This window comes from Abrus precatorius, unplaced genomic scaffold (assembly GCF_003935025.1).
Source record: "Abrus precatorius isolate BTA unplaced genomic scaffold, Abrus_2018 Scaffold6, whole genome shotgun sequence".
NCBI lineage: Eukaryota > Viridiplantae > Streptophyta > Magnoliopsida > Fabales > Fabaceae > Abrus > Abrus precatorius.
In genome coordinates, this window is record NW_020874406.1 from 24341670 (window position 1) to 24358774 (window position 17105).

The window sequence follows — 17105 nt, forward strand, 5'->3', positions numbered from 1 at the left end:
TGAGATACAACAATTTGTACATTTGTTTCATAAAATGTATGTATTGATGTTAAAGATAATATTACCAAGACCAGCAGATATGCTTGTAGAACTATGCCCTGTACCAAAAGCATCATATACGCTTTCTTCTCTTTTAGGAAAGCCAGCTAGTCCTGAGGTTTTCCTAATGGTGTGCATCCTGGACCTTCTACCTGTGAGAATCTTGTGTGGGTATGCCTGCATTTTGATTGCTACTTAGACCCTCTTAAACAAATTAAAAGGAAAAGCAGGAACTTTATTACAAGAGCAATTTTTTTTTCACTTGAATACAATTTAAATTCCTTTTTTTTTTTAATTCTATTTGATGTATTTTAAAAATCAGGAACAAAAGAAAAAGAAGCAAAGACTGACCTGGTGCCCAACATCCCATATAATTTTGTCTTTAGGAGCGTTGAAAACATGATGCAAAGCTACTGTTAATTCCACTACTCCCAAGCTTGAGCTAAGATGCCCACCAGTGTTTGATACACTGTGTACAACAGCTGCCCTTAGCTCTGCAGCAAGTTGTTCAAGATCCTGACAAATATAGGCATAATCTTAAAGACCAAAACGGCTCAAATTAGATAAAAATAACTATTTTGATCTTATTAGTCCTGGAAATTATATGAGTTGGACATCTTAGTATTTAAAATTTTAAAAATACTTTATAAGTTCACTGATTTGCTTTGTGATGCCCTTTAGCAGAGAAAATTTTAAAATTTTGCTTTAGATCTTTTTAATACAAACCAATAATATAAGAAAATAAAATGGAAAATGACTAAAATAAATATTACCTTTGTTCTTTTTTTATATATGAAAAATAAAATTATAATTCAATAAAACTAAGAGTAGTTAATTTTATAAATCCATTCTGTATTCTAAAAATGTCAATAGAATTAAATGGTTAAATTAATGATTTATATATTAAATGAAATCTTTAACTCTTTAATTTTTTTTTTTCACATTCAAACATTTTTCTAATACTTTTTCATATTTGATTACTATGAAGTTTTAATTTTCACAAGAGTGATTTTTAAAAAAATTTAAATTGGAATATGAATTCTAAACTTAAGAGTATTCAGTTATAAATGTGGAAAGTGGTGCTTCCCGATAGAGAAATAAAATCTTTTTTAAGACTTATATTCAATCTCAAGATATAAACTACAATATAGGAAATTATACATTATAAACAAAAAGGATAAATATATTGTTTTATATATTTATTTACATTATCATGTTCTTAGAATTAATATTTTATTTAAATGTTAAAAAATTATTTTAAATCATAAGAGCTAGTTATTGAATTTTCTTTTTTGAAGAAATGAGAAACATATTAAGTATAATACTACAATGACACGAATATATATATAAAAAAAAGCCCACATATAAAAGTAATAATCACATATCAGATATAATGATAGAGTTGTATCAATTAAAAGTTTTAATGTAAAGTGATTTATTATAATAAAAATTTTATACTAAATGTTAAATATATTTTTTAAAATCATAAACCAATAATTTTTATAGATAATCTATTAATAAAGTTATATTAATATTTGTACTAATTTGATTGAGAAATAATTTTTGTTACATTTATATTATTTAACGTATAATTTTTAAGTATTTATATTGGAAACATATTTATTATCACTTTAAAAAATATATGATGATAATAAAACAATACATTTGTGTTACTTAGATTTAAAATTTAACTATTATTCTATTTTTAATTAATTAGTGTTGCTTTAATAACTTATTTTATAAAATATTAATTTTCACATATTTAAAATTTTACTAATTATTAATATTAAAATGATAAATAATCAATATCTAGTATTAAATTTTATCAAAAAAACTAAATAAATTCATAAGCAAATTTAATACTCTAATGAACTGTTTTAAAATATTTTTTAATATAATTATATTTGATATTGTTAAGTATAATAATTTTATTATAATTTAATGAATAATAAATTTATGAATTTTAAAAATTATTTTTTATATATATTTAAAACATAATTTCTTCTAATTAATTTTAAATAGACTGATATAATAAAAATTATAAACAAGTCAGTGCAACGGTGTAGTTATTAGTATATTTACTTATAAGTAATAGACGAATAACTCTTTAATATAAATATCATAATAAACAAAAATATAAAAATAATTTAATAATTTATATATTTAAAAATAGTCTATTTATAATAATTAGGAAAAAAATACTTACAGTTGTTTTTAATGTAAAAAAAGGTCAGAGATAATAATTTTTTATAGTGCTAGTAATTAGCAAAGAGTTGTTAAATTTTCCAGAAATAATGTGTCCGACTTATAGAATATTAAAGATTAATTTGAAGGTTCATTGCAGTGCCTGCCATGCACAAGTAACATTGACTTCACATGGCCTCCACATGACTAATTAATGATTGCCAGTTTTAAATGATTCACCTGTGTGGATAGATTCTTCATATGCGCAGGGTAATTGATTGTATCAAGCAATGGGGTTGCTGGTTTCTGGCCTGAGTAATTGATCTTCCACCCATCTTTCTCTTTCCTTATAACTGTTCTTTCACCATCATCAAACCTACTTGCTGATGAAGCTCTCACGCAGAACTGAAATATATGCATCACACATCATTATCATCATTGCATGGTCTTTTGTAAGAAAAAAAAAATCAAAAACAGTGATCCGTTATGAAAGCAACACATAAACATAAGAAATTATATATATATGTGTGTGTATAACACTTCGAGAAATGGCAGCTTAACGTCTTATTAACTTGTTAGAGCAAAAAATGCAATTGAAACCATAGTAAAGGGCGTATAAGGGTCTCTTGTGACACTACATAATCTAAAGATCACTCTTTATCTAACTTTAGATTCTTTTCTTTTTTTTTTGCATACAGAGGTCGTAAAACTCTTTTGTAAGGAAAAGAGATGTATACGTGTGATTCACCGACCTGTTTTTGGTAACCATGGTTAGTTTTATGACATGGGAGAAGGGTGTGGATTGGCATAACGATGGTGCCGCAGAAAGCCATGGCTTTTTAAGATAGTGAGAAAGAAGGGGGGGAAAGGGTGTGTCTTACACGAAGAGGAGAGACAAGACAAAGAACCGGAGCAACCTACGAGTGCGAATGCATAACGTGGTTACAACTGATGAACGTTGGCCCTCTCGAGAAATTTAATTTATACAATAATTTTGTGCGATGGTTTTATATAACTGTAAGAGATAAGAAAAAGAGAGATAAGTATGTAGAAAAATAAATAATGTAACATATATATATATATATATATAAGTGTGCAAAAATATAGAAAATTAAAGAATTAAAAATGCATTTTTTTAAATGTTATTAGTGTACTCTTATTATAAGTTTTAATGAATATTTATTATTTATTATTCTTTTAATCAGTGTCTATATTAGCAAGGCCCAAGTAATTTAACTCAAACCATTTCATTCTTCTTTTGCTTTGTTTAATGTGTTATATATATGTATATATAGATACAAGAAAAAATGTATAAAGTCTCGCATGTTATGACATCATTGCTTGCTTTTTGTATGTCTAGATTCAATTATTATTACTTCTTAGCAGCCGACAATTAAAAAACTGATCCTTTTAAGATATTAAAGTCATTGGAGTGTATTTTATTTTTTTAATAAAGTATTTTCTTTATGCACGACCAGAAAATATATGCAAACACTGTTAGGATTAGACTAGTACGTGAAACTTAAATAATTTACTAGAAGTTACAAGTTTAAATCACAATATAACCATTATATATAAAAAAAATATAATATATGGAGCATAAATTGAATTCATATGCTAAGATGTACACTTTATTTATATTTACACTGGGAGTTCATGTGTCTTTCTTAGTATTTAACTGAGTGTAAATATTCATGTGAAATAACTAGGGAATATTTAACACCATTTATTAAATAATATTAATTATTTAAAAATGTTAGTTATTTTTTTACAAGGATAACGTGACAATTCAATATTGTCGGTCAACAATATATGGATTTTACTTTTACAAGGTGAAGAGAAAAATAAAGTAGAAAAAATAGACTTTGTGTATTATTAATTTAAAAATTAATTATATTTATAAAATACTTAAAATTTTAATTGTATTATCTAATACTATGTTATTATATTGTTGCTTATTATTCTAGATTAAAGATTTAGATACAATTAAAACATTTAATCTAAATCTCGATTTGTTACAGTTTGTATGGGACGCAGTCACTACAGTCGGCGACTGCTGCCACCAATCACATCACTGATAGTGTTGACTATCCGTTTTGATGAAAGCAAATGATGGTGAAGAATCGAGTAGTTGTTAGGTGTTTTTATATTTGAGATGATTTTTGTGATGCGCATATACAAAATATATCAAAGTGAATAATAAATAAAAATAATTACATACACTATTTAATTTTTAATTACTTAGACAATAAAGCTGTTCTAAGTATGTTTGATGTCCCTGACAAGCAACAAGAGCATATTCAAGATAATTAAATGGTGACCTTTTAATTATTAAAAGATGAAAATTACATCTAAGCTCTCTAAATGAGTAATTTATAAGTGAAGATGATCCTTAGTAATTTAATTAATATCAATTAAAGTTAACAATGGTGCACGTACAATATATTAACTATCTATAGTTGTAAGAGAATTTCTTCTTCCTCTCGACACTCTTCGGATGACATTGTTTTTGCCCTTTGTCAGGTCAAACAAGACATTGTTGTTTTCTTTTACCAGTTTTCCCAATGAAAGAGACCTAAATTTTCTCACTCAAATATCTATTATATATTCTTACATAAGTTTTTAGTTCTTTTAAAAACTGTAATTTTTTTTAAAAAAAAAATTATTATTTTTTCAAGTTTTATTTTATTTTACTCTTACTTTTACACTATCCTTCTATCAAATATATGATAGATAAACTTTTATATTGATTATTAAAAAATAAAATATTCTCATGATATTTTTTATTATTAAATGGTAGTATAAAAAAGTATTATATTGTTAGTGATTTTAATTAGTTTTTTTAATGAGTTGAAGAAAATAAATTTTAATTTTTTAATGCGTGTCCAAAATTAAAAAAGATAAATTTATTATATATAAGTTTTTACTATGTATTTTTTAAACGTATATTACAAAAATTATTTTTTTACTGCTGTGCTATTTTTATATTTCATTTAATTCCTCTAAATATTTTTTAATTTTTATTTAATTCTTTTAAATTTCAAAAAATTGAAATTTAGTCTTCATAAATATCATGAATTTCTTATCTAATTTTTATTAAAAATAGAGAATAAAGTAACAAATTTATTATATTTAGAGGAAATAAATAAAAAATTAAAGAAAAAATTGTCTTGTAACCAAAAAAAAAAATGTAAAATACGTATTTTAAAAAAATTACAAATAAGAGACTAAATAAAAATCATAAGTTCAAGAAAAACCTAAAACTTAATCAAACCAAACATAGTCGCACCAACTAAAGAAATGAAAGCATCACCAGTAGTATAAGAATCAAATGTAATAAAAACTATATAATATTTTTATTTTTACATTTCACAATATTATATGGACAATGATGGTTAGAAGCAAATAAAAAATAACCGTATATGTAAGAAGCCGACGTAATGTTCATCTAATTTAATTTGTTATCAATAATTATAAAAAGGTTTTTTTATAAGATTTTTTATATAAAAAATAGCGAGAATATTATTTTTATAATTTTTAAGATTTTATTTTCTATGATATATAATTCTAAAATTGTATGTTTGTGATTTTTTTTTATCAATATACATATATTATTAAATTATGTTTATATTATATGTCTTTTTAAATTAAGAAATTTTATTAATTTTAAAATGTAAAAACTTTTATTACAATAACCAATAATAATAAACATTCTATTGTATAAAATAAAATTAAATAAATAAATTTTTGAATTAAAACAAATTTTGAAAACCTTAAAATTTAAATAACTATTTAATTATAAAAATCAATTCAATTGTAAAAAAAATAAAGGGTTAACCTCTAAAAGTGTCTTTGTTTTGAAAGATTTTAAACGATAAAATTTATAAACTTAAAATAATAAATGTTATAATTATTACTGAAGTTAAAAAATACACTATGAGAAGCTCAAATTTAAAATTAAAATTAAAATTTAATTTACAAAAAAAAAAAAGATTTCAAAATCGCTTCTATTTAAAAAAATTAAGAATATTTTTATTCAAAATGAGTACTCACAAAACATATACAAAGTTAATTTTTCTTTTATATAAAAATGAGTATTACGTGCGTACAAGAATTAATGTCCTAAACAATGGACACTCTCTTTAAAGAATTATATTTTCCAACTACAATATATTAAAATAAAACAACAATTATAACTTGTCATTAGTTAATTTTTGTTAAAGAGTTATAAAATATTAATTTTAAAATATATTAGGTACTTTTACATTTTTTATTTTTTTTTGCTCACTATGCCTTTTGTTTTAATATATTATGCTGAAAATATTTTATCCATCCATTTTCGATCTTGACTGAATTGATGAGCGTATTAAAAGTTACATGCATGACTTTATTCAGTGTCCAATCTGCCAACCGTACAGCACATAACCCACTGCTGGTGACATATTTTAATTACTCCCTCTGTTTTTATTTACGAAGGTGGCATTTATTTTAAACACTGAGCTTATTAAAGATATTAATTAAAAACCTAATAAATAAATATATTTTTTTAGTTAAAACTATAGTAAAAATGTACTATAAATATTACAGTAAATATATATATGTATATATTAATAACAATTTTTATTTCTTATACTTAATACTTTAAACATATTTATTAAATGTGTAATTTTTTATTTATTGTGATAAGGACCTAAAAAATAATTAAATGTAAGTCAACCCGGTTAAGCATTAAAGAGGAATATTTTAGTAAAGTTCTCAATTTTCATGCAATAATTTGAGATTTAATTTTGAAATTAATTTTGTGGCATTTTAAAAGTTTCATGGTGTAGTCTACAACATATGAATAATTCTTCACAATTCAATTTTGACTGGAGCTTTGTGTAAGTACAAAAGCAAATAACTTTGATATGACTTTAAAAAAATTATGATATGAAACAGTTAAAATATAAGAAGCAAAACATATGATTTGTTGAAAACATATTATTACGTAACTTGTGATACATTGGATTGTGACGTAAATGAATACGGTCCTCGTGACATGATGTGCATTTATATTTGGATTAATGAACCTTGTGATACATGCACGAATGGCATAATGAGTTATGAGATGCATGCATATTTAAAGAAATAAAACACTTTTAGAATAGGGGCCTTTTGATAACCAAACTAAATTTGATTAAGTTTGAACTAAAATAATTTAATTTACCAAATCATTAAACCATTTAGTTTAATTGTTTGGATTTAAATTATATAGTTTATTATGTTAATTTAATTTACCGTACCAAACCAATCTTTAAGAGAGAGTAGAAGGTTTTGTTTTTTTTAAGCTATTATGTATTCACAGACTATTTGATATGATAAATCAATAAATACATTTCGTTAAATGTTTCAAATTTATTAAAAAATAAGTATTAAATAGTTTTTATATTCATATAATAAATATTTTCTTTTTTATTTATTATAAACTTTCTATTAACTTCCTATATCGCATACAATCCTTTTTTATTTGATACCGATTGTTATCAAAAGGATGGATAAAGATTGGTTTAGTTCATGGCTATTGTTGTTGCATAAATTCATTCTAAATGAAACTGTATAATCTTCTGCACAATATATATATATTATTGGAAAAGATAAAATATAAATATGATTAATTGTAGTAGGTTTTTATGTGAAAAAAAGTTATGCATTTCTCTTATTAACAGATATATGTTATTATAATTTTATTAATATCATACTTAAAGCTAATTTGCATCAAATAAAAAATATTTTAATTAAAAGGATTGTTATTAAATTTTGAATACAACAAATGTTATTGTTTTAATGAAAATCCTAATTTTAATGATTTAACATTAATTTTAATGTTAGAAGTTTGCATTATACGCGTTGGGATGCAGATGAATCTATTTTATTCTTGACCCAATTTTAATATCATCAATTATTTAAACTTAACGTCAGCACAATTAAAACCACATGATATATGGAATAACACTGAATGAATCTAATTTGTTTACATCATTTTAATATTATATGTAATCAAAATTATAGAATAAAAAAATTCAATAAATTAAACATAAACAATATTAATATAAATAAATATAACATTTATTATATAAAACTAAACATAAACAATATTAATATAAATAAATATAACATTTATTATATAAAACATTATTCATTAAATTAATAGATCTTATTATTAATATATTTACTAAAAAATATAACTTTAATAAAACATTGCATATAAATTGAGTTAGAATGACTCAAAATATTATTTAAATTCATTTTAAAATATAAAATACAATTTTTAAATTCAAAATTCTTAAAACAACTTTAAATCAGATTAGTAGGATGGGATGTGTTTCTCTTCAGGAAACACTAGTCTTCAAGTTTCTATTTGGATAGGGTGACATCCTTCCGTATCTTACTAACGTTACTTGATGTGAGGAGGGTACCTGTAAAAAGCACTCAGATGCTGAAGTTAGAATTCGGTTATGAGCAATAAATATTATTTTATATTGAAAAGTTCACTCCTTACATGTACTTCCTACCTTCCTTTTATAAGTATTATTATGGGCTAATAGGCTTGCTGAGTCAGTATTAGTTTTGGCCCTTTAATTAAAGTAAATAATATTTTGATTATTATCCTTAATTGAATTAATTATTTTTTAATTTGACAAAGGATATTCAATTATATTAGACTGAAGGAGTACTCAATTATCTTTTTCTAGAGATAAGACCAAATAGTACTCTATCCCATTCAGGATAGATATTAACATCCCTACCTCCCATTGTCTTTATCAAGTATTATTGTTTCTTTTTTTAACTTTGTTACGGATAAAGAAAGAAGAACCAAACCATCGAGGCGAAGAAACTAAATGTTATTGGGAGTTGTACGTGTTTGAATTTAGTTTAAACAATTAACAATAAATTCATATTTATTTACCTGATTAAATTTACATTTATAAACTTATATATATATATATATATATAAGTGTATATTAGGAGGTGTTTCATATTTCTCAAGAGAATTTCCATCTAAGCGATGTCATTTTTTCAAAAACGTTTATTGAATAAATGCAACTCTTAAAAGATTACTAAAATGGTGTCGCCATAGCTATTTTGGTTTTAATTGCACTACTTTAGTAAAATTAAAAATAATCATTCCATTTGAGTAAAAAGCCCAGAATTATCTTCATTCTTTGCAATGTTTTTTATACGTAAGTTTGCAGAGAACTAACTGAATTTTATTCACAAATAGAAAAATAAAAATCGATTGATTTCAACAATCAATGTATGAAATGTTTTTAATATTTAATTTTGTAGAAAAGTAACTCATTATATTTAAAAATAAAGATATTATAAACAACAATTTTAAACCAAACAATAATAGATTAAATAGTCATTTTTTATTTTAAATTTAGATATACCATTAAAGTATGGATAAAAGATATTAATTATGTGATAATTAAACAAAACACTGGAAGATAAAGTATCAAATCTCCCAAAAAGTAAAACAATTTTTTTAACAAAACCACTCAAGTGTAAAGTATAATTTACATCATTATATGTTATATTGGTTTAAACACTTTAGGACTCTCTATTTGGAATACTAGCTAAACACATAAATCTAAATAAATTAAAAATTAAGAGTATATAGATTTGTTTCTCTTTTTTTAAAAACATTTTTCTGTTTTTAAAAATAAAATGTAGTACAAATTTATATTATATTATATTTTTAAAAATAAAAAACTGTTTTTAATAAGAGAAACAAACATTCTCTAAATTTTACATCCATTCACTAATGCATTTAAGACCCCCTCCAGATTTTGCCAAACCAAGATCATGTAGCCAATCAAAAAAGGAAACAAGCGTAAGATTGTGTTGGCATTAACCGGTGATGATCAAGTATACCCATTTCAATCACCATGAATATCGGTACTGTCGTGTAGTGGTGGAACTTCCCAATTGCTAGATTTCACGAGTGAGAATCATTTCTAGCACTTCTCAAATAATATTATGTTAGTCGTTTAAGTTTGCCAGGTTTAGTTCCTTCCCTTTACCTTTTCCATCAAATGTTAAGGACTCCAAAGCAAAAACAATAACCTACGAAACCTATTATTTCCGCTCAGATCGCTAATGTACTGTGAGATCAAGTGCACGTTATTGATTTATATCATAAACTGTTATAGGATAACTAAAAGTATAATCAGACCAAGAAAAAATTGATATTTTAAAAGTGACCGCGAGCCTCTATAGACGTAATAAAATGCTTACTTTATCTAAGTATTTTGACGCACTTGTATGTTTTGGTATAAAGGTTTAAAAATAAAACTGAAAACAATTATAAAATGCAAAAGGGCATTGAAAATATGTATAATGTGCTTAACAATGTTTTACTCGAGTATAGGCTCTTAGATGACCACATCTAAACAGCGATGTCTATGCTAGGTATGACCTATACCAGTCCAGTGTTGTTGCAGACTCATCATTAGGAATGGAGTTAACCAAACCAAATCAAGAAACATTCATGTGGAGCCCTCAAAGGTAAGTCATTTTACATACACAATTATTCTGTCAAAACACCTTCTTAACTTAGACATCATAGTATTTCTTGCAAAAATTCCCTCCTTATTCAACCATTATTGGCATCACTACTAAGATCACCGTAGACCTCTGTCTCAAAACAATATCACCGTTGTTTGAAGGCAACACCAAAATAGCAACTTTACATCAAAAGAATATTCTTGCAAGGAACACACAATTTTCAAGAAAATTCTTCACAAAATAAAACACTCTTACACCTCCACAAAGCTCAGACAGACTCTCACATGCCAATTATTTAACCAACGATTAATAATACATCAGACGTATTGGATTGCCGATAACTAAACTCATTTAAAAAGAACAAAGAAAACTTCAACCAATCTAATTCATAGTTAAATACAGTTGTTATAGTTGAAAGCCGAACCAACCCCCGTTCAAGTTAGTTTTGGATTTTGAACAGCCCTAACGATTGCACCTGCCTTAATTCAATAGCCTTGGCCATGTAGTAGTTTCAATGCAACAAAGAGCCTCAACACAAACAAATAACAAATAAACGAAATGTTGTGGGTGCAAGAATATTGAAAAACCAGCTGTTATATAAAAAACTGTACTTAGCTATTTACAGTGCTCTCTTGATTGCTAAAACTGTAGGTTGTATACAAAACGAGTGTCTTAGAGTGTGAGTCTTAAAATCAGTATTTGATCGTGTGATGGCGTAACCAGAGGTCATACATAACCATATGGAAAGCATCGTGTCTGATTGGGGGCGAATTCCATTGGAAGTGTCTCTGAATCTGATAGAACATGAAACAACTTTGTGAGCTCCAGCATATCAACAAATAATTCAACATAGTTCCAGAAAGAAAAATACAAAAAGTTTAACTTGTAGAGTTCAAAGTTCCATTTAGTTCCTTGTTTTAGGGGAATCAAATGATAAATTCATAATATTTATGAGGATCAAGTGAGAAACTCGTAATCTTTAAAGGAACTAAATGGCAAAAAATAAAATCACAAGAGAACCGTTTGACAGAGAAAAACATATTATGAAGGATTTGTTTGGGAAAAATGAAAATGGAAGAACCAAATTGTGAAATTTTTATGGACTAAAAACTTAATTAGCTGCTAAAATATAATATTGATTCCACATAACGTAAAGAGAGGGTTTATACCTTTACTAAATTATTATGAAGTGCAACAAACTCAGCATCCGATATATTTTTGAGGATTTGTTTAAGCTGGTATACATCACTCTCCTTGAGTACGACAGCAAATTTGTTCCAGTCAAGAATATCATTAAAAGGAAGGTCATAATAATTTGACAATATAACTGCAAAACAACATTTACAACTTTAGGTTAGTTACAAGGTTGCCTACATACATCCCCTGTCCCAAAAGGCAGAACATCAAAATCAAAATCTTAAACATGAAACAATAACTCATTCAGACCAAGATACAGTTCACATGTCACTCACAATATCCAAAATATACTTCTGAGATTCAGAGCAAACATATTGGCCAAAGTCCAAGTGTATGTGCAATATGTTTAGGTAGCTTCTACTGAATTTAACCTTCATTATCACCCTCCAATAAAGTACCTCAACCTTAGCTAATGACTAAGGGGTGGAGTTTTGGTGGAAACTCCTAAATTTGATCCCTAGGATCTTGTATTCCACAACCCAACCCCCACTACCTCCAACAATAGAAGAGCTGCACCAATTCTTCATTCCAATAAACAAATCTGCCTTTTCAAATTGAACTGTATATGTATATAGTAGAAGCTTATCAATTAACTGTTTATCAAACCACCATATTTCAGAGACTAAATCATCATCCCTCAATAAAGTTGCAATTCCATTCTTATGAGTGATAAAAGCAACCAAAGATTAATCAGTCTAGACAAGGATATGATCTGGAAATGTTTCTTAATAGACACCATTTAATTCATATTTTAACACAAAAACAAAGGAACAGGGGCATCTAACACCAATACAAGAATTATGCAAGGCAAATCTACCAATCTCATATCATCCATGCAAGGTAATAAGTATTCTGTTTATATATACCAGCGGTTTTAGCTTATAAGATGCTTACTGTGAAACATAAAAGCAAAGAGAGGGGGTGTTCATTAGAATGGATGATCTTACCAGGGATGCACCCATAATGGATCGAGTCTGCTATTCGAGCGCTATTAACCTGTGATCCACCAGGACAGATACAAAACTTACTTCTGTAAAATCTCTTCTGGTACACTAGATGCCCAGTGGCCCTACTAATTCTATTGTTTGAAATATCAAGTTCTGTGTCATTTTCCCACACACGTGCAAGAATCACTCTAATTTTAGAGTTACGATGACCAGCCCAAAATCCAAGAGTAGTCCTGCATAGCACAAATTAACAAATTTGCAGAATGAATAAATGAGCACGTAGAACCATTGTCTATTGATCTTACAGAACAAGCTAGGTATCACTGCACCAGAAAAATTTACTACGCTTATGAAATAAATCATCTAATTATCCCTATCAACTCTGTTGCTTGAAACATTGAATTCTCTATTACATTTACATACTATTTTACATGAAATGAATCATATGTATTAAATATGAGGTTCTTGAATAGGATAGCAAGACTGAAACCCAGAAAAGCATTTCATAGCAATATGAAGATAATAAATTGTCACAAAAATCACCAACATTTAGCATATCATTGGTTCTTTGAGTATAACAGTTGAACCAGGTTACTAGAGACTGAAATGAAACTGTGGAATACTATAGAAACTAAAGTTGCTCAGAAATATCAAGAAATTTCCATCATTCTTTTCAAGTGACCATAAAAGCTTAACAAACAATCCAAAAGGCAGGATAATAAGTAACATAACAACAAAATCTGATTGCCAAAACCTAATACCAAATTACCAACTGAAGCAGCAGACATCTAAAAAAATTGCACCTGTTTTCCATATCATTCCCTCCAGCAGGAAGAGCAAATGGCTGCAGTACTTGAGGGAGAGCAACATCTTTGTGCGGAATGAACCCAACATCATAGCTGGGGGAGCACACTGCTCGAATAGAATTCTTTACTAGAAACTGAAGTCCTTCTGTTGCCCTCACACCAACGTCATGACAAGTGACAAAGAAGTGATCAGCACCCAAAGTTCTGTTCCAATAAGGATATTTGTATATTAAGCTCTCCACGTAATTCTGGACAATTACAGTCATATTCTCATAAGACGTGCCCTGCACAACACACAACAATGAGACCACATCCCACCCATAAACACACTTAACCATCCAAGCCAAACACTGTCAATCTTTCCTTTTCACTTATTACTATCTCCAGATCCTATTTACAAAAAACAATTATCAATATCTTTTTGTCTTAATTATAAGAATTAAAGACTCATTTCAGGTATGTTAATTGTTAAATTCTTTTTATACTTTTATTTATTTTGAGATTTGTGTTAATGAAACATTTATCCATTATCCATATAAGTGAATGTATACATTTATTCAATATATAAGTCACTAATCAGACCGTTTAATATAGGTATTTCTAAAATATAATATAAATTTATAACATATAACTTCTTTTTATTAGTCTTGATGAATTAGTTATTTGATTCTTATAAATATAAGGGTCTTACTACAAGGGCACTGGTTAAGGAATCGAAAATGGAAGGGTTTTAGTAAAAATTATATCAAACTGCCTGAAAATAATGGGAAGAGTGCATTAATAACATTTCAAACATTTTTTTTTTTTACTTTTGATTTCTTAACCAATGCTCTTAAGCCACTAATTAGCATTTGACTTAATATATATGAGAGGTATTACTACCTTTTTTAACTAAGAATCCAAAGTAACCTATACATAGTTCCAACTCACTAACTGTACCATTGCCTCTAGCAGCAAAAAATAAAAATAAAAAAATACCTCCTTAGATCTCACACCACACAACTACCTTGGAATGCAAATAGGGGAAATAGTATACCTTGCCACGCATCTTGTGACATGAAATGGGAATGAAGAAGAGGTGTGCCTGATCGGGATTTAGGGTGCGGAAGTGACTCTCTCTAATATTTTGGAAGAAATAGCCCTCACTAGCATACTTTCCTGTGAGCTTCCTCGGAGTCTGGTAGAACGTGTTGGGATCCCCATCAGGGTATATATACACCTTGAAGTTCTTCTCCATTTCCTCGAAGTTCAGCTTGAACACGCGCGGCGAGTGGTACACATCCCAAAACTCCTCTCCATCCTCTTCTTCGCTTTGCACATCGTTCAGCTTCGCAACCGAAACCTTGGAAACCTAAACCAAATGGGCAAACGAGAAACCGTTTAAAAATGGAAAATTTTGAAATGGGGTGGGTGGAAAATGTGAATGGAGGGTACCTGTAGTGAAGGGGTGGAGTATTTGAGAGAAAGGTAAGTGAAAGAAAGGAGAGTGAGGATTGCGAGGATAAGGAGTGAACCTCTTAGAGAGAAGAGAGTGTGCGGTGAGGATTGTTGTTGGGTTTGCTTCACGGACGTCATCAGAATTGGATTCAGAGGTTCTTTGATTTTGATCTGATTTGAAGGGTTAGATTAAAGTGTCGAGAGTAGAAGATGAAGACGAAGATGGAAATGGGTTTGTTTGGTGTGAAGAGGAATGAATCTGTGATGTGAGGCTTAGAACCTTCGTTACTCTCGCCATTTACATAACCCATTTTGCCATTCTTTCTGCATAGCTGGCTCTCTCTGCCTGTCTAGTTTTCTGTATTTACATTTACGCAACCATTAATTATTTACTTACTTTATTAGTTTTTATTAGCCATTCAACTCGTGCAATGCATGGTTAAAAAAATTATTTATCTAAATTTTACATGCTTTATTTTAATTGACGTAGTTATAGTTTTAAAATTATTTAGTACACTCTTCCAATAAAATATTATTTAGTACACTCGTTATCTTTTCAAATTTTAAAACAACATATAAGAAAAAAATATTCGTAATTAAAAATTTAATCTAGAAAAAAAAGTAAATCAAGCTCGTTGTATTATTGTCTCATCAAGTAGTCTAACATGGAGACACTAATTTATTATTCTTTTAAATTTAGAAGCGCATAAAATAATTTTAAGTGTCCATATGTATTAAAGTAATTCTATAACTTCAAATTTTAAAACATAATTAAGATATATATATATATATATATATATATATATATATATATATAACAAGTTATCACACAAGATATTTATAATGCAAAATTCAAATTAAAAATAAAAGCAATATTTAAGACAACATTAAAATTTTAAAAATAAGTTTATGCGAAATGAATTGATTTTGACTCTTATTAACAGTTATGGTAAAATAAAGCGTTGACGAAAATATGTCATTTAAAATGTTAAAGGAATTTCAAGATACGATGGAATTAAAATTATTTAAAGAATATAAACTTTCTTAAGAAATGTTTTTCTTGCAATTACTATTTCACTAGACAGTATTTGTAATTGTTTCATTGCACGATTTGACAGATTAATCAATTTTTAGAAGAAACATAAAACTTCCCTTTTCAAAATCAATTTGAACTAGTATACCTTTTCTTTGTTTTACTATTTAATATTATAAACATTTAAATAAGATATAGATTTATAGTACATAACTTTTTTTTATTAATTTTAGTTATTTAATTTTTATTAAAAAATCAAAAGTAGTACCAACTAGCATATCAAACTTTAAAGCTTTGTTTAGGAATTAATTTTTTAGGACAAAAAATAAGAAAGAAATTCAATAATAATTCATGTTCAAAATTTTTTCAATAGCTTCTTCATCGTTACACATCATAAAATTAAACTCATTTTTTTTTTCTTTTCACGAGAGATTAGGGAACGAACAAATTCGTTAACATTACGATAATTTTAAGGATTGAAACAAGAACTGACCTTTCCATAAAAAAATCAAAGTTTTTCATATTATCCTATAAAGTAGAGTAAATAAAATTAACAAAAGTGACCTAAGATTGTATTGTTTGCTACATCAAAAAAAATCTTTCACTATTTCAATTTCAGCCACTATTCTTCTCCTAACCATTATTCGTTACCTTTTCTTTCCACTTTTCACTTTAAAAGGGTCCTTCTTTGCAAGAACTGAATCATGTTTCAGAACATTAGTGGAGTCATTCTTGATCACTTCATTGGGATATTGCAGGTGAACTTTAATTTAGTGCAGATTTTTACATCAGAGGATTCCCTTTTCAATGCAGATGATAATAGTACAATCTTTTTAAAGCTCTTTTATAATAAATAATAAATATTGTTTTCTCTAAGTTATAAGAAATATAGATTTATTTTTAGATGTATCAATT

General features: G+C 26.9%; 2 protein-coding genes across 2 annotated transcripts; both read right to left on the reverse strand.

The window, feature by feature from the left end:
- Window positions 1-27: 27 nt before the first annotated feature.
- On the reverse strand, window positions 28-3056 carry LOC113870449 (probable 1-deoxy-D-xylulose-5-phosphate synthase 2, chloroplastic). Its single transcript, XM_027507041.1, has 4 exons — window positions 2976-3056; window positions 2464-2628; window positions 391-555; window positions 28-216 (listed from the first exon to the last, which is right to left on the reverse strand). Exons 1-4 carry the CDS (start codon window positions 3054-3056, stop codon window positions 28-30), a joined length of 600 nt encoding a protein of 199 aa, XP_027362842.1.
- An 8121-nt stretch (window positions 3057-11177) lies between these two features.
- Window positions 11178-15497, reverse strand: LOC113869317 (probable glycosyltransferase At5g03795). Its single transcript, XM_027505584.1, has 6 exons — window positions 15155-15497; window positions 14757-15071; window positions 13718-14004; window positions 12915-13147; window positions 11940-12097; window positions 11178-11564 (listed from the first exon to the last, which is right to left on the reverse strand). The coding sequence occupies exons 1-6, from the start codon at window positions 15293-15295 to the stop codon at window positions 11463-11465; spliced, it is 1236 nt and encodes a 411-aa protein (XP_027361385.1). The 5' UTR covers window positions 15296-15497; the 3' UTR covers window positions 11178-11462.
- Window positions 15498-17105: the final 1608 nt, after the last annotated feature.

Excerpts from the sequence above, each read along its gene's own strand:
- LOC113870449 (XM_027507041.1), bottom strand. The coding sequence starts at position 3,056 with ATGGCTTTCTGCGGCACCATCGTTATGCCAATCCACACCCTTCTCCCA. Across the intron at positions 2,629-2,975 it reads ACCATGGTTACCAAAAACAG|TTCTGCGTGAGAGCTTCATC; the intron begins GTCGGTGAATCA and ends CATATATTTCAG. Across the intron at positions 217-390 it reads TATGGGATGTTGGGCACCAG|GCATACCCACACAAGATTCT; the intron begins GTCAGTCTTTGC and ends ATCAAAATGCAG.
- LOC113869317 (XM_027505584.1), bottom strand. The coding sequence starts at position 15,295 with ATGACGTCCGTGAAGCAAACCCAACAACAATCCTCACCGCACACTCTC. Across the intron at positions 14,005-14,756 it reads GTCACAAGATGCGTGGCAAG|GGCACGTCTTATGAGAATAT; the intron begins GTATACTATTTC and ends TGTGTTGTGCAG. Across the intron at positions 12,098-12,914 it reads CCATTATGGGTGCATCCCTG|TTATATTGTCAAATTATTAT; the intron begins GTAAGATCATCC and ends GTTGTTTTGCAG.